At 38.5% G+C, this 21,691-nt stretch overlaps 2 protein-coding genes across 3 annotated transcripts in view; both read right to left on the reverse strand.

Moving 5' to 3' along the window:
* Positions 1–21,691, reverse strand: part of LOC140243673 (uncharacterized) — a 101,880-nt gene that overhangs the window by 19,387 nt on the left and 60,802 nt on the right. The window contains exon 1 of one of the 2 annotated variants that reach the window (XM_072323338.1): positions 13,162–13,229. The exons of the other annotated variant lie outside the window; for it this stretch is intronic. The gene's annotated coding sequence lies outside the window, so the exon portion shown is untranslated. Of the gene's footprint in view, positions 1–13,161; positions 13,230–21,691 lie in introns of those variants that run through there. 2 annotated transcript variants of the gene reach the window in all.
* Positions 6,383–21,691, reverse strand: part of LOC140244027 (uncharacterized) — a 29,034-nt gene continuing 13,725 nt past the window's right edge. Inside the window, exon 6 of the mRNA XM_072323681.1 lies at positions 6,383–6,552. Within this exon, the coding sequence (XP_072179782.1) occupies positions 6,383–6,552 (170 nt within the window). The remainder of the gene's footprint in view (positions 6,553–21,691) is intronic.

Raw genomic sequence — 21,691 nt, forward strand, 5'->3', positions numbered from 1 at the left:
TCACGGCGAGATTGCGTCCGTATAATAGAGAGATCCGGATAAAGGGAGGCCGGATAAGAGAGGTTCAACTGTACACTGATAATCAAATTATTTTGGATTCATTCAGTGAATGAATGATTGGATCATGGACCCTAAAGTAGGGTCCATGATTGGAATGAATGAAATAAAAAAAAATGAATTAATTTTGGATGATACAATGGTACTTTCTTAAACTGCATGACCCCTCTCCCTATCAAGTCAACAATTCTTTATAATGTATAGAATGTAGGCCTACTGTACACCTGTAATGGGGAAAAAATGCTTTTATTTCATTTCAAAAGGAAATCTATTAAATGACATTCAAGTACAAGTTACTGGGAAATTTGTGATGTGACAGAGGTGATGAGAACATTACCTCAGATCTACAATGTATTTTGCAATGTGATCTATTGATGTAGTAGCTGTATGTAAACACAAAATCCTGTACTGTTTTTGTTCATAGATCTCTATTCTATATCAGAATGGATAGTGAAACCATTACCATAACTGCTTTCTTGAATCTCTGTGCTTTTTAATGTTTAAGTCAACTTGACAGTGAAGTGGCACTAACATTCAAAACTTCCTCACTTAAAAAACACACATACACACAAACATACTCACACACAAATACCGTATGGGCTGAAAATTGTAGTTCTATGGAAACCAAAATAATCATTGCACTTTGCCATCCTGGTATCATACATTGTACATATCAAGCAACACTCCACTTGAACTATCTGCACCCCATCTACACTGTAGCTGGACAAACCACAAATGGAACCACTGCACATAATAATATAACTCCTAAATATGTTGATACATACACTTTTAGCTCCACATGGACAGGTAGAACAAACTACCTAATGAAGCATAATGTACAGATTGTTACATGCAGTGCATACATCTGTACACATATAATTTATTTGTTGCCTCTGAATGAAATTAAAGTAGGAATCATAATGCAAAAGAAAAAACATTCATACTGGACTGTCTGCTGTTTGAGAAAATTGTCAATTGCATGTGATACTAATTTACATACAAGCTGTACAGTGTACACACATGTGCTGTATCTCCTATTGAAATGTTCACAATACCATAAGCCATAAGACTGAGCACCTCATCAGTGTTTTCCTTTACAATTGTAAATGTGCACACTCCACAGTCCAGAGTATTATTTGACTAAGTACTTCAAGGTTAGGGGAAAAGTTTACACTACTGAAAACCAGCTTGCCAAAACCTGCAAGCTAGCCAGCTACTGTATGTATTCTTTCTTTCTTCCCCCATTCTGTCCGTCTGTCTCTGTCTGTCTGTCTGTCTGTCTGTCTGTCTCTGTCTCTGTCTCTCTCTCTCTCTCTCTCTCTGGGGTGAGGAAAAGGAAGAGTCTTGAAAGTATTATATGTTTACAGTTGAATAATAGATCTGTCTGTGTGTGTTCAGTGTGAATGAAAACAGTGCTACACTGCATTCACATTTTTCATTAATAGCAACTGAGTGCTTGGATATCTCTAAATGCATCTGACTTCTCATGATAAACCATGCCCTTTCACTTAGACAGTCACATCATTTATCATACATGTGTGTATCACAAATGACTCCAATGACTTTGCCTGTTAATATCATAGCCTGTCATTGTACATACAATTCTACATAATGTATACACAGCACTTGTCTGTACCATTTGTGGGATAGTCTAGTTGGTGTTGTTCTATTTTTTGTTTGTTTCAAGATATAGGGGCCCCACATGGACCCCTCTGTGAATCACTAGCAGTGCTATGTAGCACTGTAATAAGCAGAGTAGGATAATCCGTCATACAATGTGTTGAACAACACATTCTTACATCAATCATTACACCTTGTCAGGGTTCCTGGGAAAGTAGGGGCCACATTTTTTTTTTTTTTTCGGGGGTGGGGGTCAAAAGTCAATCATATCCCCCAAATACTGTATGTAGCTCAACTACAGTCCTCATTGTAAGTTTAAAGGACAAGTCCACCTTCATGTACATGTGGATTGAGTGGATGCAACACTATTAGTAGAACACATCAGTGAAAGGTTGGGGAAAATCAGTCCATTCAAAAGTTATGAATTTTTTAAGTATCTGCACAATCACTGTTGGATGAGAAGACTACTACAGTGTATGATATCATATGCGTACAACAATATATAATAGAAAAAAAAGAAGAGAATTTCACAAAACTTCACTTTTTGAATAAAGTGCACATTTCTTTGACTTGTTACTGGTGTTAAGGGCAATAGTATTCCCCCTGCCTTCTTAAAGAGAGATGTCAAGTGTTCTTTCGTTATGCGAGAAAAGTGAAAATATGTTGAATTTTCTTTATTCTTTCTTTACATCGTTGTACACATGTGACATCACAATCTATAGTAGTCTTCTCATCCAGCCTTGAGTGGGCAGAAACTTCAAAAATTTATAACTTTTGAATGGATTGTCCAATTTTCCTCAAACTCTCACTGATGTGTTGTACTAATATTGCTGCATTCACTCAACCCACATGTCTATGAAGGTGAACTTGCCCTTTACAGTAAGGTTGATCAAAGTGTTGGTTTTTATATTTACAATTCAATTATATTTTATCTTTTTATTTTTGTAATTTTGTAAGTGATCTGAGTAACAAAGGAAGAGCTCATGATACATTCATTGTATTGTATTGTATTGTATTGTATTGTATTGTATTGTATTGTATTGTATTGTATTGTATTGTATTGTATTGTATTGTATTGTATTGTATTGTATTGTATTGTGTAGTAAATGCTACCAACGACAGCAGTCTCCTGCCCATCCCACAAGGAAATGCAGTTATTTTCATACGAAAGTTGCCACAGTTTTTGCAAGTACAGCAGAAATCTGTTTGAGAGTCAGTTGCTTCCTACATGTAGAAGCTTGTTGTTGTCATGACAACACTTTACTATCCGTGTCCGGCATATGATGCAATGTTTTCAAAACAATTTAAAAGCAATCAAAATGATTTGCTTTTCTGACAAACTCATGATAAAACAAGCACAGCATTTCAGAGCATTTACAAGCAATGTTGACTTTAACAAAAACAAATAAGGTTTCACTTGAAACAGTTCTAATTAACTTTTAGTTCTAAGAAAATACAGTTAGATGTTTGACCTATCTTTATAATCACAGTAAGATCAATCATCCAAAACAACTAACTTCATATTGTTTATGATAGTCACAGTTTCTGTTTAAAGGGATGGTATAGTATTGGTTGAGGTAAGAATTGGGCTTGTAACTTTTTGTGAGATACCAAGAAACCACACTGAAATAGTACATAGCATACCATTCTAAGAGGAATTCAAAGTTTATTTGATGAAAATCAGTTTCGGAATGCCTGAGACATCCAAAAACAAAGTAAAACAAAGTAATTGTAATAAAAGTTGGGTCCCACCTTTTATTAGGATTGCTCTGTTTTGGATATCTCGGCCATTTCAAAACCGATCTTCATCAAATAAACATTGAATTCCTCTTGGAATTACATGCTCTTTCACATGTCATAAGAAGTTTCTCATTACTAAGTATCTCACCCAAAAATGTGAGAAAACTGAAGTTAGGTCCTAACCAAAACTACATTGTATATAATTCCTTTAAGTTACAGTGTATGCACGATGTTCAAGGTAAACGGGGGGGGGGGGGGGGGGGGGAACATGCATGTTACATTGTATCTCACATTAAGGGCATGCATTTTACTTGTTGCTATGTTTGATATCACTATTCTCTTCTCCTCTCTTCTCTCTACTCTTCCTAGTCGGGTCCCTTATTCTCGTTTTTTTTTTCCCCCCGTCTTTTTACATTCCACCTTTGTTCTACAAATGTACGTGTGTGTTTTCTGTTCCTTTAGTCAAAAAAAAAAAAAAAATGTTACAAGGCATATATATAATGTCAGAGGCCCTTGTCCAAGTCAAGCGATTTGCCTATTGATAAAGGTCTTTCCCACCTGTACATTTAAAAATCTGTAATAAAATTCATGTATTATTTCACATGATTATATACATGTAATGTGAAATATTGTTTGTATTTCCATGACTTGTGAATAATATGATTGATATTGTTATACTTATTTTCTGTTATGTACAAGTGGAGAAATAAAACTTACTGACACTGAACTGAAACATGAATGATTCCTATATTACCTATGGTATACAATCTAATACCCCATTTATACTGCTAGTGGGTTTCAGAGCCTCGAGGAGGTTCGAAAGCCCATTATGAAAAAGCAGCCTCTCGTCTGTTTATACTGCTCACCAAAAGCAGACCCTAGCAGGCCCTAGCAGGCCCAACTGGCTCCTTCCCTCTGATACATGGCACAGGCTTTTACATGAAAGTGTGCAAGTTGAAAGACTTTCTTCAGCGGGGATTGGTCGAGACGGCTGGGTTGTATATGTAAGCAGGCGATGACCATCAGCAATTACCTCCGGGTCGGCTAAAAAGCAGAGCTCAAACCCCCTAGCGTTTATACTACAGCAAAGGCTGCTTTAATAGCAGCCTCTGAAACCAGCCCCTATAGATGGTTTCAGAACCTGACCTGATCGGGTCTCCTTTGCTGAATTCTGTCTGTTTACACTAACTGAGCTGAAAGGCTGCTCGAGGCTGCTATAGGAGGATTAAAAACCCCTTTTCTATTTATTTTTTATTTTTTATTCTTTTTTACATTTACACTTTCACAGCAATGTATGGCATCAACATGGCATGCAAATCGTAAAAATTCCAAGATGGCCACCGTTTCGGCTTAAAAAAAAAAGACATTAATGCCTATAACACGGCTATTTTGGGTCTATTGTGATGGTTTTGGTGTCTAACCCCATGTTTTAGGGGTCAAGGAAATACAATGTCTACATATAATTTCAGTGTAAAACCTAATCTTCCACATGATACTAACCTTTTCCCATATTTGGGGTTAAATTTATCTTCTCCTTTACCCCTACCCTTGTTGCCATTTTTTGCACTTTTTCTGCATTTTCTTTTTTTTTTCAAGTCATGTTAAAGTACTATACTCGAAACTCTTTCATGTGCCACCTTTGCATGTCCGGCTCAGTCGACGGACGGCATGACAACTTTGCATATTCTGCTCAAACCTACAAACCCGCCCTTGGGAAACCGATCAATAAATCGGCAAATGCCGAGGTAGAACGAAAGTGTTACTCGCACTTCAGTTCCTCTCTCATATAGCTTGCATTTTATGTGGTCACTGACTATCAAAACGGTATTCTGTACTGGATTTGCAGGTAAATTGTGAGTTTCTGTCACAAGAGTCACTGTTTTGTGTGCAAAAGTCATGCTTTTAACAATAATGTAATTACCAGTAATGTCAAGAAAAAGAATCATAGATTTGTCATACAACAATACATCAAAGGAAAGCTTGGTATTTTCTCCACAACTTTACTCACTATTTGTCCAGCTCAACAGAAATCTATAGAAGTTACACAAACTTGAAAAAGACAATGTTTTCTCAAAGCATGACTACGTAAGCGTCTCAGAATAATATGGCACACAGGGGTAAACTTCCACCATGGCACATGAAGAGTTTATGACAAGTTCTAACTATCAATCTGGTGTTTTCTACCAACAATACAGCAAGAAATATGCAAATAATACATGTACATGTACATGATATGTCGTGCAGATTCTATGCAATGTACTGGTACATGTATGTGGCTGGCAGCATTCATACTCTTTTTATGTTCTTTTTTTTTAATGGTGTCAGTAGGCACAAAGTTTTCAAACTGAGGTGTGATGATCCTAAAATTGTGACCTAAAATTGACCCTCTATTAGAAGAAACTGTTTTTGTCTGGCATGTCTCAAAGAGGTCCTCCAGATGTCCTCCCAGATAAGGGGACTCCATAGTCCAAACAGGTACAAAATGTGAAACTCCAAAATTGCATAAAACTGTTAAAGAGTGTATACATTCTGCAGCTGATAGTGATAAAGATACATCATGACTACACGGTGTATGTGCATCATAAAGATGTCATTAACCCTCTGTGTGCCTCGTTTACAAGTGTATTTCCTGTCCATTGATTGGTTTGTGTATGAAATTTGTGCATATTTGTCTTACTGGCACAAGAAGGGTTAAAGGAGAGAACTTCCTTGTCAAATCATGTCAAATTATGAGGCGTCGAAATCAGAAGTCCAAAGTGGCAACAAGAAACATCTTCTTTTTTTTTTTCCTTTTTCTTTTTTTTAACTCACCTTAACCTGTTAAAGACAAGTCCCGAGAATACTTGGACAGGTGTCTAAATGGGAAATTTGTGTTACACAGTACATCAGTAGCAAAATCAATCTGTCAATGGGTAAATAGACCCTAATCACAATTGGAAATTTAATACAGATGATTAAACGTAGATTAAATGGAGCTCTCTCTACCAATTGTTCTACCACTGCTTGTAAGTTGTAGATTTTTCTCTTCCTCCTCCTCCTCCTTTTCTTCTTCCTCTTCTTCTGGGTTACATCCACCTTGCAGCAAGAGTTTCAGTCCCCTACTTTGCTTTGACCCCGGCTTTGACACAATGACATCTTGACCAAAGAGGGAGGTACACATGTGTAAAAGTCAGACACTCAACAATGAGGAAGACATTATCACGGCAGACAACATTCAAGACAGGGCCAACTCAACTGAACCCAGGGGTGGATCTAGCTTTTTTCAAAGGAGGGGGTTTCAGGGGCTGAGCTGGGTATTGCGAGGGAGCGTAGCGACTGAGCCAGAGTGAGCGAAGCGAGCGATGGGGGGAAGGTGTGGGAGGGGGGTATCCCCCTTCCACAGCAGGGAGATTGTTCATTTTTAGGGTTGCCAGCTTGTGATTTTAAGCATACTTGCATGCTCTATTTTTTCTCTTTTTTCGCCCAAAGTTTGTTTGTTTGTTTGTTTGTTTGTTCTTTTTTTTTGGGGGGGGGGGCTGCACACTGGAACATTTTTTTTTTTTTTTTTTTTTTGGGGGGGGGGGGGGAATCTCGATGGGGGCACATTCATGTGACGGTGTGAGATCCTCGGTGAGGTAAGCAACCGAACCGGGGGGGGGGGGGGGGGGGGTGTATGGTAGGGACCTTTTTTTACAAACGGAGTACAAAAGCCACGTTTATAGAGCATTTAAAAACGAATTTACAGGGAATTAAACAGTGGAAAGAATCATTGCGAAGGACTGTGATTATCACAAACGGGGGTTTATTATCTTATGTGATGGTGTGAGATCCTCGGCGAGGGTGTGGAAGGGAAATACCCCTTCCAACGGTAGGGATTTTTTGCAAAAACAGAGTATAAAAGTCATGTTTATTGAGCATTTAAATCAAATTTCTAGGGAATTAAACATAGTAAAAAAATCCCTTCGAATAACTATGATCATAACTTGTGCAAACTATTCATTTTACTATAAGTACAGACAGAGCGAACGAGCCACTCTCACTTTACCATTCGTCTGAAATGTATTCATTAAAAGCAAAAACGTACAATGTATTTGCATTGTTTGAGCAAGAAAAATTATTCCTTTATTACTAGAAAGCATAGAAGAAAAGGAAAAATGTAGGGTTTACTAAAGTTATGTTCCACGGGGCACACTCGAGGACGCGAGGCTACCATCTGGATATACACTAAATTTACTCATAAGTAAATATTAGTGTATGGATATGCTAATGTATATTGTTAGTGTATCATAATTTTCGCCCCCAACGGGCGAAAATTTTGCAATGTTTTCAGTTATGAAATTGACAATTTTTAGGCAAGAAAAGTGCCTTTATTAGGGCGTTGGTAGCGCGATGCGCTTTGTCATCCCCTTCAAAATTCACGCACAAGTCGCGAGTTCACATGACATTTTTGACCTAGGTCTACGCATTTACAGAACATAAAACTACTCCAAAACATTTTTTTTTACAATAAGAGAAATCTATCATATTATCTTCGATACAAATGATATCACGGAAGTCACATTTTGGTTGCAAAAGCGCGAACAACTGTTAGCATACAAATAAACTTACGACTACCAGATGCGTTCAGTGCATGTTGGGCAATGGGCAAACGTAGGGCGCGCGTTCGGTCAAAAAGTGGACCAACAATTTTGGCTTAAAATCACCTTTCAGGCATTTTCGTGGGTTTATCCCGGGAACAAATCCCCATAAATTTGGTATCATATGAAAGCTTGGGGTGGTCTCATTCTTCTCGTCCTAGGCCGAGTTCAGATATCAAGACGTATTGCTACCTAAATTCAGATTTAAGCCTAAACATCGCCATAACTCAGCTGTTCCGTACGACTGTGAAACTAGCCATGGTGGTGTAGGAGGATTCAATGGTGCTGAATCCAAAAATAGCATTGGTTTTTCGCTTATTCCACGGGATGAACCCGCAAAATATCGATTAAGATACCCTTGTCAACATAGTAACAGCATCAGCGAACTAAGCGAGGCGGGGCCTAAGTCTTGGACACGTAGTTACACGCCATGACTCGTGGTTACGGCGCGCACTTACGCGAAGCTCCATAACAGTCAAGTCGGTTTTGCATGCATAGGTACGATGTTCAGCCTCCGCACAGCATAGCGCACCGCCGGTACGTAATGTGAGTGTATACATGTGCGCGTCTCCACGTAATCTGTAGACCAAAAGCTATAGCGACGCACATGCACCACTTTGTATGTGCGCTTTTACTCCGCCGCGCTGTTGGACCAACGTTTGTGATACCGTTACTGTACTAGAATGGGTCATCTGTCTCGTAAACCCGTGTACAAATCGGTCTGTGGCCGGGAATATGTTCCGCGGAGACTACACTGTACGACTAGCTTCACGGAATCCTTTCTCATGGAAGAGAACCGTGAATGTAAAAAATGAGTTAAAATTCCTCCGGACCAAGAAATTTTTCTGTATACGACCTCGGTTGCTCACTTTCAGCTACTAGTAACTGTAAGTACAGTACGGTAGTTAGCGCGATAGCGCAGTACCATGCATAATTATATACTGAGTATTGCTGGCATGCATGACATCACAGAGAAAACCAGTGCGTGCAAGTACAAGTGCGTGCCGCGGGATTGAAGCGGGCCTCCTCGCACAGCTCAGCTAGCTGGGTAGGTGTGTGCTAGCTGACAAGGATGCGCGCTTAGCCTTAGAAACACACGCGCTTTGAATGTGATAAACGCAGCGAATAGCACCGCCCACTGGAGAGCGCTTGACAGTGAATTCTCATTATGCTCGCGACCCACTTTTTCGCCAAGGTTTTAACAGCGTGAGGATGGAAAATACCCTGTTTTTACTTGCTCATAACTTCACCATTATTTATGATTATGGTGAGAAATTTTGCACATGTATTATGTTAACTATGGACATTATGGATATGTATGTTTTTGTGTGAAATGACTTGTATTTTTCCAGTTGCAAAAATCTACCAGACACCTAGCCCGACCAGACGCTGTAAGTACGCTGTGCGAATACAGCGTCTGACAGGCGAGGCATGCAGCTTCAAAGTGAGGAACCTCAACACAACTAAAAAACTTATGAAAATTTATACTTTTATTCTACAAAGAATACGTTACTCACGCTAAATGCATGCTTGTATTACAGAAGAAATGTTCACCACACCGGGTCCATAGAGGCTTGTGCCGAAACGGTGGGTTGGGTGGTGGCGCGTCGCGTTAATGGGAACACCACCCTTCGTCCAAAGCCCCCCCGGTTTCGCCGAAAGGGTGCGTTGGTACTTTTTCTCATGTAATATTACAAGACGAGTTTTGAATTTATATCTAACCTTCAAACAACCATTTCAAAGAGGCTATCGTCCGGATCGGTTTACACTCTATTACCACTTGGTCTACAGCCAGTTGGTCTAATAGACTGTTTAATATCAGTTGGTCTAATAACCAGTTGGTCTGGTCATCATTTCGTCCAATTACTGTTTGGTCTAATTGTTATTTGGTTTAATTACTATTTGGTCTACATTCAATTCGTCTAATAATAGCCATTTGGTCTATTTTTGGTCTGACACCAATTTATATCATCAAATACCGATTTGGTCTATTATGAGTTGGTCTAATTCCATTTCGTCTAATCATCAAATGGTCTAAAATAAAACCAAATTTGTCCAATATAAATTTGGTGTACACATCATTAATTTTGGTCCATTGCCCAGTTGGTCTAGCCTTAGTCTGTCTATCATCATTTAGTCTACACCCATTTAGTCTAATAACCATTGATCTTATTGTCATTTGGTCTAATAGCCAGCCTCCTGGTCTAATCAGGTACCATTTGGTCCAATCATCATTTCGTCTATATGACCAACTGGGTTATTATTATTATTATCATTATTTTGATTTCTTTTTTTTTTTTGGGGGGGGGGGCTTTTTCTACAACTACGGACTACCCTCTGACCCTTCATTGAGGGAGAAAAAAAATATGTTCATCTTATACACATGAAATAAGATTAGGGTAAAGTTTAGGGTCCCTCGCCCCTCCCCATGGTGCCAGGCCAGCACCCCCAGCAGCTGGACTATAGATAAGCCACCGATTATCCACATGATCCATGCCCTGTAATGTACTGTAAAACAGAAACGGATATTAGACCAAATGGATATTGGACCAAATGAACATTGGACGAACTAAATATTAGATCCGGACGATAGCCTCTTAGAAATGGTTGTTTGAAGGTTAAATATAAATTCAAAACTCGTCTTTTAATATTATATGAGAAAAAGTACCAACGCACCCTTTCGGCAAAACCGGGGGGGCTTTGACGAAGGGTGGGGTTCCAGTCAACGCGACGCGACCCAATGCTCCCAACGCACCCTTTCGGCAAAACCAGGGGGGCTTTGGACGAAGGGTGGTGTTCCCATTAACGCGACGCGCCACCACCCAACCCACCCTTTCGGCACAAGCCGTCCATACAGAGCCCTTGCGATAAGTCCATGGAACAAAAAAAAAAGACAATTTCTGGCGCAATTCCTGACCGTCAGGGTGCCGTTTATCGTTGCAGAATTCAAAATGGCGCCTTCATGCTCCAAAGCGAGCGCGGCGTATGCGTTGAGAACGTACTGTATTACAGAACCTATATCGTATTGCGTAGGGCCTACTGCCTAACGTCGTCTGCTGCGGAGAGATCTTATGCGTGCGTGCGTTGCTCGAGTGTAGCAGCACGGTCGATAGCATACAGCTCTATGGGGCATTCACATCACGTATACGTATGTGTATTCAAATTGGCCTGGCGTGAAAGACAATGTACCGTTTGGACATGCTGGATATAATCATCAATTTCGGTAAGTTTCATAACGTAAATTTGAATACTGATAGCATAGATATAGAGTCTTATTATTGAAGATTGTATTAGATGAGTTTGAGGTGACAAAAATGATCTAAGTATCAAAATTGAAAGCGATCGGAATCCGATTACAGAGCTCTCTTCGTGGTTGGTGGTCCCGCCTGTACAGCCCTGTCGCGACGTACCTACGTACAGCGACTGGGCTGTGTATAGTTACCAGACACCCTACCTTTATATTCATTTTGGTCTTAAAATAATTGATTGATGTTTATTTGTGCAGGCCTCGAATTAACCGACGGCCACCGACGGCCATGGCCGTAGGTGCCCCTCTCGTTGGCCGCAATGCCTTTTGTTTTTTGATCAAAGTTACGGCCCAAAAAAATGTGCCCTTTTTCTTGGGGCCGTGGTGCCCTTTTAGCATGAAAGTTATCATTTATGACATATGATATGCCCTTTCTCAAAGTCTCTTTAATAAGCTTGAACAACTTTCCTGATCTCAAATATCATACCTTCAGTTCACTCGCATCTCGATATACCTGATTCAAACTCAAAGTATCTTTCCGAGATACGAGACGACGTGTACGTACATGTACGCCCGACCGGCTTTTACTGTCCCGACTGCCTCGCTCCGCAGCGCAGCGGCCGCGAGTATACATAGCTAGGCAGCGCATATTCAGATAGAGTAGTAAAGAGTAAACTCCAAGTTCACCAAGAAAAAAGAAAAATCCCACGATGCCAAGGTGTGCCACACTGGGGAATGGGGAGAGGTGGAGAGAGAGAGAGACCAATCAACAGAAGAAATCGCGCGTACTGGCGCATTCTTGGAGATCATGAACCGTCTGTCACAGACTAATCATAGCAATCTACACGCGCACGCAAATTCCTTTGCCTTGTGGTTTTGCCAGCCAGCTGTCGGAATGTGCTTTGAAGTTTCATGGCAGCCTGGCTGGCCTGAAAGGGTGTCGAGCTTACTGTTGTTTTATTCCTGTTTTAAAAAAAATGTTGTTTCACCTGATAGAAATGCGGAGATCGGGAATGTGTTACAGCTGTAGGGAAGAGGTTTTTGTTGTGTGTTGCACTTTGTGTGTGTGTGTGTGTGTGTGTGTGTGTTTGTTTGTTTTTCTCGGTTTGTTTTTCTTCTTTCTTTTTTCATAAACACCAAACATGCCCTTTCCAATGTGGCCTTGGTGCCCCTCTGACTGACTTAAGTGCCCTGGCCTCTTGGAAAAAGTGCCCTTTTCTAAATGGCCTCGCCCCTCCAAAATCCTATTTCGAGGCCTGTTTGTGTGTTCTTTCTTTTCTTTTTTCTTTTTTACTTGGCAGCCCAAGGAAGGAGGGGGTTTAAACCCCCTAAATAACCCCCCCCCCCCCCCCCCCCTGTAGATCCGCCACTGGAACCTGGCAGCATGCAGCATAAATTTATACATCATTAGATTCTAGTTTCTAGGAATTCTATCCTCCTCCAGTCAGGAAAGTACTATTATTCACTAAGTAGGACCTAGATCTAATATTGCAGATACATATCATCATGAACATTGAAGCCTTACCTTTTATCACATCACATAGCAGGATCTACCTGGTGGCCCACATCAGTCTGTCTAGGTCTAGCGAAGCCTGAACCGCGTTTTGTATCGCACGAGTAGGAGCCTAGCCTATGTAACTTAGCCCTACATTGTAGCTAGACAAGGTCTAGAAAGGTAGAATCTACAATGTAGATACTTGACTAACATGAAACACTATGTGTGGGGCAGTATGGTACAATCACAGATACAGATGCATACAGATGTTAATTTTTCAAACGTAATCATTGCTTAATTCGAAAGAAAACACCCAAGTAAAAGCATGTACATTCTAATTGACAAGACACACAAATCCCTTCTGAAGGAATGCACTGGTAATTTACCTGGACAAATAACGCCGTTTATTAGTCGAGAAATCTGCACGTCGTTTCAGGACGGCTGTCCAGTGATTGCACCATCGGGTAACATGACACTGATTCCTTTTCGAGCTAAAACGTCATAACTTTATGCCGTGTGTAGTATATATATACTACAGTACATGACTGTATTAGTAGCGTGTACGTGTACGCACCACCGCACAAACGCGCTTCTCGCACCAAACAAACTTTCATGGTGCACGCACAATGTCAACACGGCCGCGGCCATGCAGATCTTGTATTTTTTTCCCCTTTAAAAACAAATAAACAGTCGACCAATCGTTCTCAATTAAAATATGACGCGATTTGGCTGTCAGCGTAAGCCTTTAGAGCACGCTATTTTTCAAAACTTCACGACAGGGATTATAGTCATTAATTTTAGGTCACCAAGACCTATACCGTACAAAATGTTTACAGTCTTGTGCTGCTACAGGGTTTTTGATAACAGAATGATTACACATTCATGAGCGAGAAGATTTTGTAATAAACATTTGCGCTTTAAATTTTCAAAAAGAAGGAGAAGAAGAAGAAGAAGGGGAAAAAAAGCAAAGAAAAAGGGACGGTAACCGTAGGGGCCTACATAAATGCGGATCGACTAATTTTGCAATGAACCTAGCTTTTATTTTTTCATTTTTTTAATTCTTCTCAAACATAAAGATCTGATGATCGGGACATTCAGGAAACAAACAAACAAACAAACAAAAATACGCGTGTAGATGTAGCCTATTCAGCTTATCATCTATGCGTCCCTCAGGTGAATTTCACTTTATCGGTAAATCTGTGGTTGTCATGGAAATTTGTATTTTACTAATGCTAACACTACAATGCTTTAATTGAGACACATCGTGAGCGATTTTATAATTATAAAGAATAGACCTGCACTGTTATCATAATTATAAAAGCAAAAGCTAAGTTGAATAAGCTGTAAGTAAATATCACAACTTTTGAAAAGTCAGTCGTGATAAAGTAAGGATTTCTTGAGAGCAATAATGCCTATGCGATAATATCTAGAAAAACATATTGCAAATGACACATTCATTCATTCATTCATTCATTCATTCATTCAAAGTAATTGTATAGCAGACACGCCTATACATTGACTATAGGCCTATACAAATCCCTAAATATTGTGCATTCCTGTGTCATTCGAGTCTATTATTACAGGTAAACACCGTTTATCAAATAGCTTAAAAAGCTTAGAGTTCCCAGTTATTTGAATCTGAAAAGTAACCAGCCAATCCTTTTCTATAATTCAGAAGTAACGAGCCAATATATTTTTCAAGGATTTGTTTTCGTTTTTGTTTTATTTCCATGCACAGGTTTGACAGCACATCGGTAAAAAGCTAATTTTAAATGGGTCAGCGTCAAAAATACATGTTCAAAGTCCTTGGCATTTTATAGGATGTGCATACAATAAATAACTCTTAAGAGGAAAACAAGAGGAAACACAAAATACTATAAACATAACATGATGTGTAATAATTATTGCTGACAGTACAAATAAACATGGTAAGTTTCCGAAAAAACCCACTTTAAAGTATATTCCAGTATTAAGAAATCGCTAATAATCAATTAATGGGTTATAATAAGTAATTACAATCAAAGACACATAACACCTTTAAAAATAACTTAAAACAAATCATATACAACATGTGTTTCAATATTTTCTGTAAAAGCCACAGATTTCATCAACCGAACGGATATTATCACAGTATAAATGGTAGATTGTAGAATAACATGGCACCAAAATACATAAAAAAAAAATATCCCTTTTAAAAGTTGTTTGTTTTTGGCAATAATGGTAAACATAAAGAGTACTGTGAAGAGAATCAATCTAATGCTGTTGTTTTGCAAGGAAGCGATTGGCACGATATCAGGCGCAATGTGATGAAGAGGCCAACATTTAAACATAACAGCCTATGATCAATTATTTTGTATCTAATTTGTACAGGTTCGATTGCTGATTGAGTGTATAATTCATCGCTTCGTGCAAGCATACATTATTTCAGGTAATTTTCAAGGATCTGTTCCATAAAATAAGAAGAGACCTTGGGGTCTCGCGCTCATCTGAGTATCGCAGGTTCACATTCCACGCTTTCTTACAAACTATACTACCCAAGAACATTGCAAATTTGGGGGACGGGGCAGATTTGAAGACTTGTAAATTTTGGAGGGCATGGTGTCCATCAGCATATTCCATCAAACTGGTAAAAATACCTGCTAAGCAGACTGTATTGAGACAATCGACTATGCAGTTTAAAAAAAAACAGGGCTTTTAAAATGCAAAAACTGCCCCCATAATCTTCGCCCAATCCCTTGATTTATACTATGAATATCGACACTGAACTCACTCTACTGAGAGTATTTCCAATAATAGAAGAAAATCTTGTAGAGAATCCATTATGTGGGGGGGGGGGGGGCACCCAGGGAGAGCCTGGTGCCTATTTTGAACAAACTGAGATACCTATCCCCTAAAGGAATGCTTCAGCCAAGTTTGGTGAAAATCTATTATTGTGTTGTAGGGGTTTTCAAGAAGAAGATGAAAATGCACAATATGTAGGCTCTCGATTATTTGGACCCCTCTTTTTTTTTTTTTTTGGTGGGGGGGGGGGGGATCCAAGGGGAGCACCCCTGGATCTGCCATGAACAAATTTCAAACTACAGTCATCAATGTAGGCCCTACCATCTATTAACTGGTTCTAGGAAAGAATTGGGGTTTGGAACCCCATTTACCCCCAAGGGGGAGCATGGTGCCCATTGCACAAATTTAGATTCCACCCCCTAGAGATGCTACATCCCAAGTTTGGTGAAAATTCATCAAGTATTTTAGAGAAAAAGATGAAGATAATATTATATTTATAAAAAAGAAAGCTTACGCAAGACGCACGACGCACGACGGACGGCGAACGATGGGTGATCGCAATAGCTTAGTTGAGCCTTAGGCTCAGGGAGCTATTAAAACACATTTAAATGGGTCTTGTTATCACTGTTCCATACCGGACAACAGCAGTCAAAATGAAATTGCATAATAAAATTTTGTGGTATATTACAGTATAAAATTATTATTATTATTTTTTTTTACAATACGACAATTTACGGGTGCACGTCACGAGACCGACACCCACGAGTCATACAGCCCACATACAGCTCACAAGTCATACAGCCCACGAGTCATACAGCTCACAAGTCATACAGCCCACCAGTTATACAGCCCACGACTTCGACACTGAGTAAATAAAGCCCATGAGTTCGACATCAAGTAAAATAAGCCCAGGAGTTATACGGCTCACGAGACCGACACTACGCACGAAAGGCTCATGAGACCGACACTAGGCATACAAGGCTCACGAAACCGACATTACGCAAAAGAGGTTCACGAGACCGACACTAGGCAAAGAAAGCCCATGAGACAGACAGGATGAACAGCGCCACCTACAGACCAATAAATTGTATAGGGTGTGCAGATAATGGCATAAGGAAGATATGAGAGACGGCAAAACAGAGTTGCCAGGGTGTTACCCCATCAGTTGCCCCACCCCCTGAAATGATAAGGATCTTTAATTGCGTTTGCGTGGATGTGTGTTTGTGAAAAAAATGAACAAAATTCAGTAAAAGTTTGCATCAGATCTTTCCACATTAACTTAAAGATGCCAAGACAACCTCGTTTGCATGTTAACCCCTTGACCTCTTTTAAAAATGACGCCTATCAATCTTTCGATGTTCTCTGATCTATCATTTTATCAAAGGTTCGCCTTAGTACAAATACATGTATTTTTATGTGCTTGTTTATTACAGTTCTTTATAAAATAGAAATTGTACCTTCACCGTCCCTTTTTTATTTTTTAAGGAGGTAGAGGAATTCATCCCTCGATGCCATCCCTGTCCCTTTCCGCAAAACACAAATATTATGTACTAAAAAAACAAAACCAAACAAACAAAAAAAAAACAGACAAACAAACACTGCCGTCCATGTCACTTTCCGCCAAAAATAAATACACTTACTAGGGGAAAAATGAAATGATTTCGACATTCAGATCAATCAACTAGAAAAAATTTCCAGCAGAGAAATAAAGTTTACACGGAATTATATTTCACAAAATGGTCAATGTTGCAGTGCACTCCTGCTTTACATGATCTGGATAGGGGGTAGTCACCTGCGAGCGTGTTGACTTAGTATTAATTAAAAAAAATAACGTAATCGTCTATTAAGGTAGCGTTAGGGATTCGGAAAAACAAGATGCATCCATGAAAACAGCTATTGTATTTCACGAAAAATTTACTTTTTGGAGGAGAATAACACAAGCCACAAATCGAGGTGAATCCCTGCTATATAAAACTTTTTAATCAGTTGAATAAAATAATTACATACATTATAGTTACAGAGAAAATTACAAATAGATCTTACTACAAAACGTCTTAGCAGGAAGGTAACTAAGTAACTAGTGAAATGAGAAAGAGAAGAGGTAAAAAGTACATCCTGTCCATCTTCTAGCTAAAAACTGGGAAAGCCTATTAAAAATAGCACGATGGCATTATCAAAGCTCTACAATGAATCCATACATCGTTCTTGTCCTCTTTTATCAATTCATCTGTGTTTTTTGTCTCCTTTTTTTTTTGGGGGGGGGGGCATGAAGAATACAATTCTATTTTTCTAATTGATAACAATGTCGCTCCCTGACAGACCTGCCTCCTAGAAGTATAATGTAGAAATACATTATTTGATGTCGTTCATAATTGTGTAGATGGTTTACCATCTTTCACTTGATAGCGTGACGAAATTGCACCCGCCAGTATGTTATTTTTCCGTTCATGGAACACCCTGTACAGGTAATTGACATGTAGATGGCGCTGTTTATCCTGTCGGTCTCGTGAGCCTTTTTTTTTTTTTTTTTGCTTATCAGTGTCGGTCTCGTGGGCCTTCTTTGCCTAGTGTCGGTCTCGTGGGCTTTCTTTACTTAGTGTCGGTCTCGTGAGCCTTTATTGCTTAGCGTCGGTTTCGTGGGTTGTGTTTGCTTAGTGTCGGTCTCATGAGCCTTTTGTGCGTAGTGTCGAACTCATGGGCTGTATGACTCCTGAGCCGTACAACTCGTGGGCGGTATGACTCATGCACCTATTATTGATGTCGGTCTCGTGGACCGTATGACTCGTAGGTGTCGGTCTCGTGGGATGACCCCCAATTTACAAGTGATTTTGCTTCATCAAGGATAAATAAGCTCTTCTAACAATATTTCCATGATCATTATGATACACATATTTCCAAGTTGAAATAGAGTAAAGAAAGACTCCCAAAATATTTACATTTTTACACACGAAAGGCACTTTATCCGTCTATATTAACACAGCGATATTCATCAGAGCATTTTATTTCATTTCATTTCTTTTCATTTCATTTCATTTCATTTCATTTCATTTCATTTCATTTCATTTCACTTCATTTCATTTCATTTCATTAATTTTCATCATTAAAAAAGACAAAAGGAAGCATATAAACGTATTATGGAGATGGAAATCAAAATAACGATGACACAAAATATACAAAATATAGGTGCATATAGATAGTATTAAAAAATACAAAAACACTGCACTTATCAGACAAAATAAAAATGAAAGACAAATCGGCTTGTACCGCTTTGAATCATGTTCTCTTTTTCTTTTCCTTTTTTTTTTGATGATGGAAATAAATAAACTATTGAACTGAATTGAACTGAAATATTTAGAACATCAGTGCAAGTCACACAACAATATTGCTAACAAGATGAAAAATGGAAGGTACATAATATTGAGACCTTTTTTATGTGACTATTCATCACAAAACCAAGAGAAAGTCGCCAGTCACGGATTTTTAGTTAAGAGCGGATTCTGAAGGAACAGAATTTAAGCTTTAGTAAATGATGTACATTTTGTATAACTATTCCAAACGGACTCTCCTAGCCCATCTAATTACTTGAAAGAAAGCACACACTTTGGAAAAGGGTGTAATCAGAAAGGAGGCTCCGAAGTATAGGGCCTATATTCAAGCGCTTATATACCAAGCAGTGCTAGCTGTGCAATGAATGGAACCAAAAAAAAAAAAAAGATGTAAATTTCCATAGCAACAACAATGAAGGCATTATCATGTTAAGCCAACATTAGGCGAGCTTTATGAACATAATTGTATATATGACTAATTCCAACTTTCAAAGCAGTATCATTATTTCAAAAGTTATTAGAATTGGAAGTGAAGAGTATGTAACGGCTTTTAAAAGAAATTTAAAGTGGCCTCTGAGACATACCTAATCAAACTATTTTACAAACAAGTGTTCTAGAAAAAAAACTACTCAAAACACAATTTCCCATTTGTTTTATGATTAATCATTCAAAAATTGTTCTTTTAGAAAAAAGGAATTATGAGAAACTCAAGATTGACTAGGTTGACCCTTTTCACCTATTTTGAGTCCTTACGTAAAATCACGGTGTGCGACTTTTTGTTGGGTTTTGTGATGCACGGTCACCTATGGCAGTATGTATGGCTTGCAAAATGGTGCATACCTAAATAGCATGAAAACGAAAATTATTGGAGCCATGCAGTAAAAATAATGGAATAATCATAGAAAATGCAATAAATAAACATCACGCACAAGATATAAAAACCAGTACTGTCTTTTATACAGAACATGCAGCATGAACTCAGAAGTATCTTCTTTTAGGATATACGTTTTCTATTATTAGATTTTAGATTAAAAACAACATGGCCAAATTCAATATTCATTCCACAGGTCCAGTATAACGTGAATGAATATTAAGGCCTGTTATCTAACCCTATTTAAAAGCCAAAGGGGCACACTGTGCCCTCTTTCATATTTTCAGATTATCCTTTATTTTTGAATATTTGCCTGTAGTGTCGCTTTTTTATCATTTTATTAATCTGCAAATTAAAAAAGCCAATATCACGGAAATATGAAATGATACCTAGACATGTACCTATCCCCCCAAATGCATCATAGGTCCTATATTTCTTTATATTGTAATGAATAACGCCCCAATGTGGTGACCTTGAAAATTATAAACGTAACAAAATAGTGAAGTGTGACTTGCTTTTCTCGTGGCAAATATGAAAATGATTGGTCTAAAATGAAGACATGTCTACTTACAGGATAAAGAAATTGTATAAAAATAGTTTTAGCATATTTCCTGCATATTTCTTTATGTTATGGTGACAAGGGCCCTTAATGTGTGACCTTGAGAAAGTTTAAATGTAGGGTCATGTACAATTTGACTTGCTCTACCCAAGTGCCATTTATTATGATGACGATACTTCAAAAAAGAAAAGTCATGTGGGGAGGCAGCACAATTAGCCTCCCGCCCCTGCTCCTCGAAGGTCAAAATATTGGCTCCGGGTTTGATAAAAGAGGGGGACCATCGGCAGAATTGATGACTTAATCTAGTATAAAAAGTATGAACATCAGCATTCATCAGAAACATTTTCATGAAATGAGGCGAGGCGTTTTTCAGTAATAAAAACTGCTGCATCAACGAAGCAATATGCATCTTATTCATAACTACAAACTTCAGAGATTTTAATGATTTTTTTTTTTTCCATCTGGTAGGTTTATAATGAAGAGCCAGTTCAAAAACGTATACTGCCTTCTTCGGTAAAACTATTAACTTTTGCAAATGGGAAGAATATGGCCCCAGAAAGAGTTATAGAACAAAAATATAAGGATTGTATAAAGTGAATGATATTGGTTTTTGCAATTCAAACTTCAACTGGACGGGGTTTAAAATTTAATCTTAGCAATTTTCATTTCAGCTGGTATAATACCAGTACTGACTGTGGAACAGTTAAGAATGGAATGCAAAGACCATAGGGTAATACACGTGTCATCACGGTTGGACTGATCATATCCACTGCTCTTTTCATTCTTCACAAGTTTACCAATTCTGATTATCAGCGTACAGTGATATACTACATGGCAGTGTTGTATTGTTATATTGGATCACATTAATTTAAATTTAATTAAAAAACTTTTCCGCCGCATGAAATATATTATCATTCATTCATCACAGTGATCTGAGTCTTCAAGTTAAAAGTATAGTTTTGGAACCAGAACACACTTCCCTCACCAAATCTACATTATTTTTCAGCTTCTCACTAAGAATGATGTAACCAACATATCATAATAACAATAGGTAATAAGGCATGCACGTAATAAAGGTATTCGCACATTATCCTGTAAGTCTTAAAAACTACATTAAAGAACAGTATTAGCTGCGTGTTAGGCACGAAATCCCAGCTGTGTAATAATGATTAAAAAGTCTCTTTCAGTATACTTAGTGACTTGTCGCTGGACTATTCACCTACATGAAGGCAGTATTAATTATCGTGAATTGAAGGATTTATGAAAGCACAGAGGCATCTTATACACACATGCACACACAACAGAAAAGGTGACCCGTTCTGTACGGGCACCTGGTGGCCTGTCATATGTATTAAGTCTATGGGCATTTCAGAATTAAG

Source organism: Diadema setosum, chromosome 20 (assembly GCF_964275005.1).
Source record: "Diadema setosum chromosome 20, eeDiaSeto1, whole genome shotgun sequence".
NCBI lineage: Eukaryota > Metazoa > Echinodermata > Echinoidea > Diadematoida > Diadematidae > Diadema > Diadema setosum.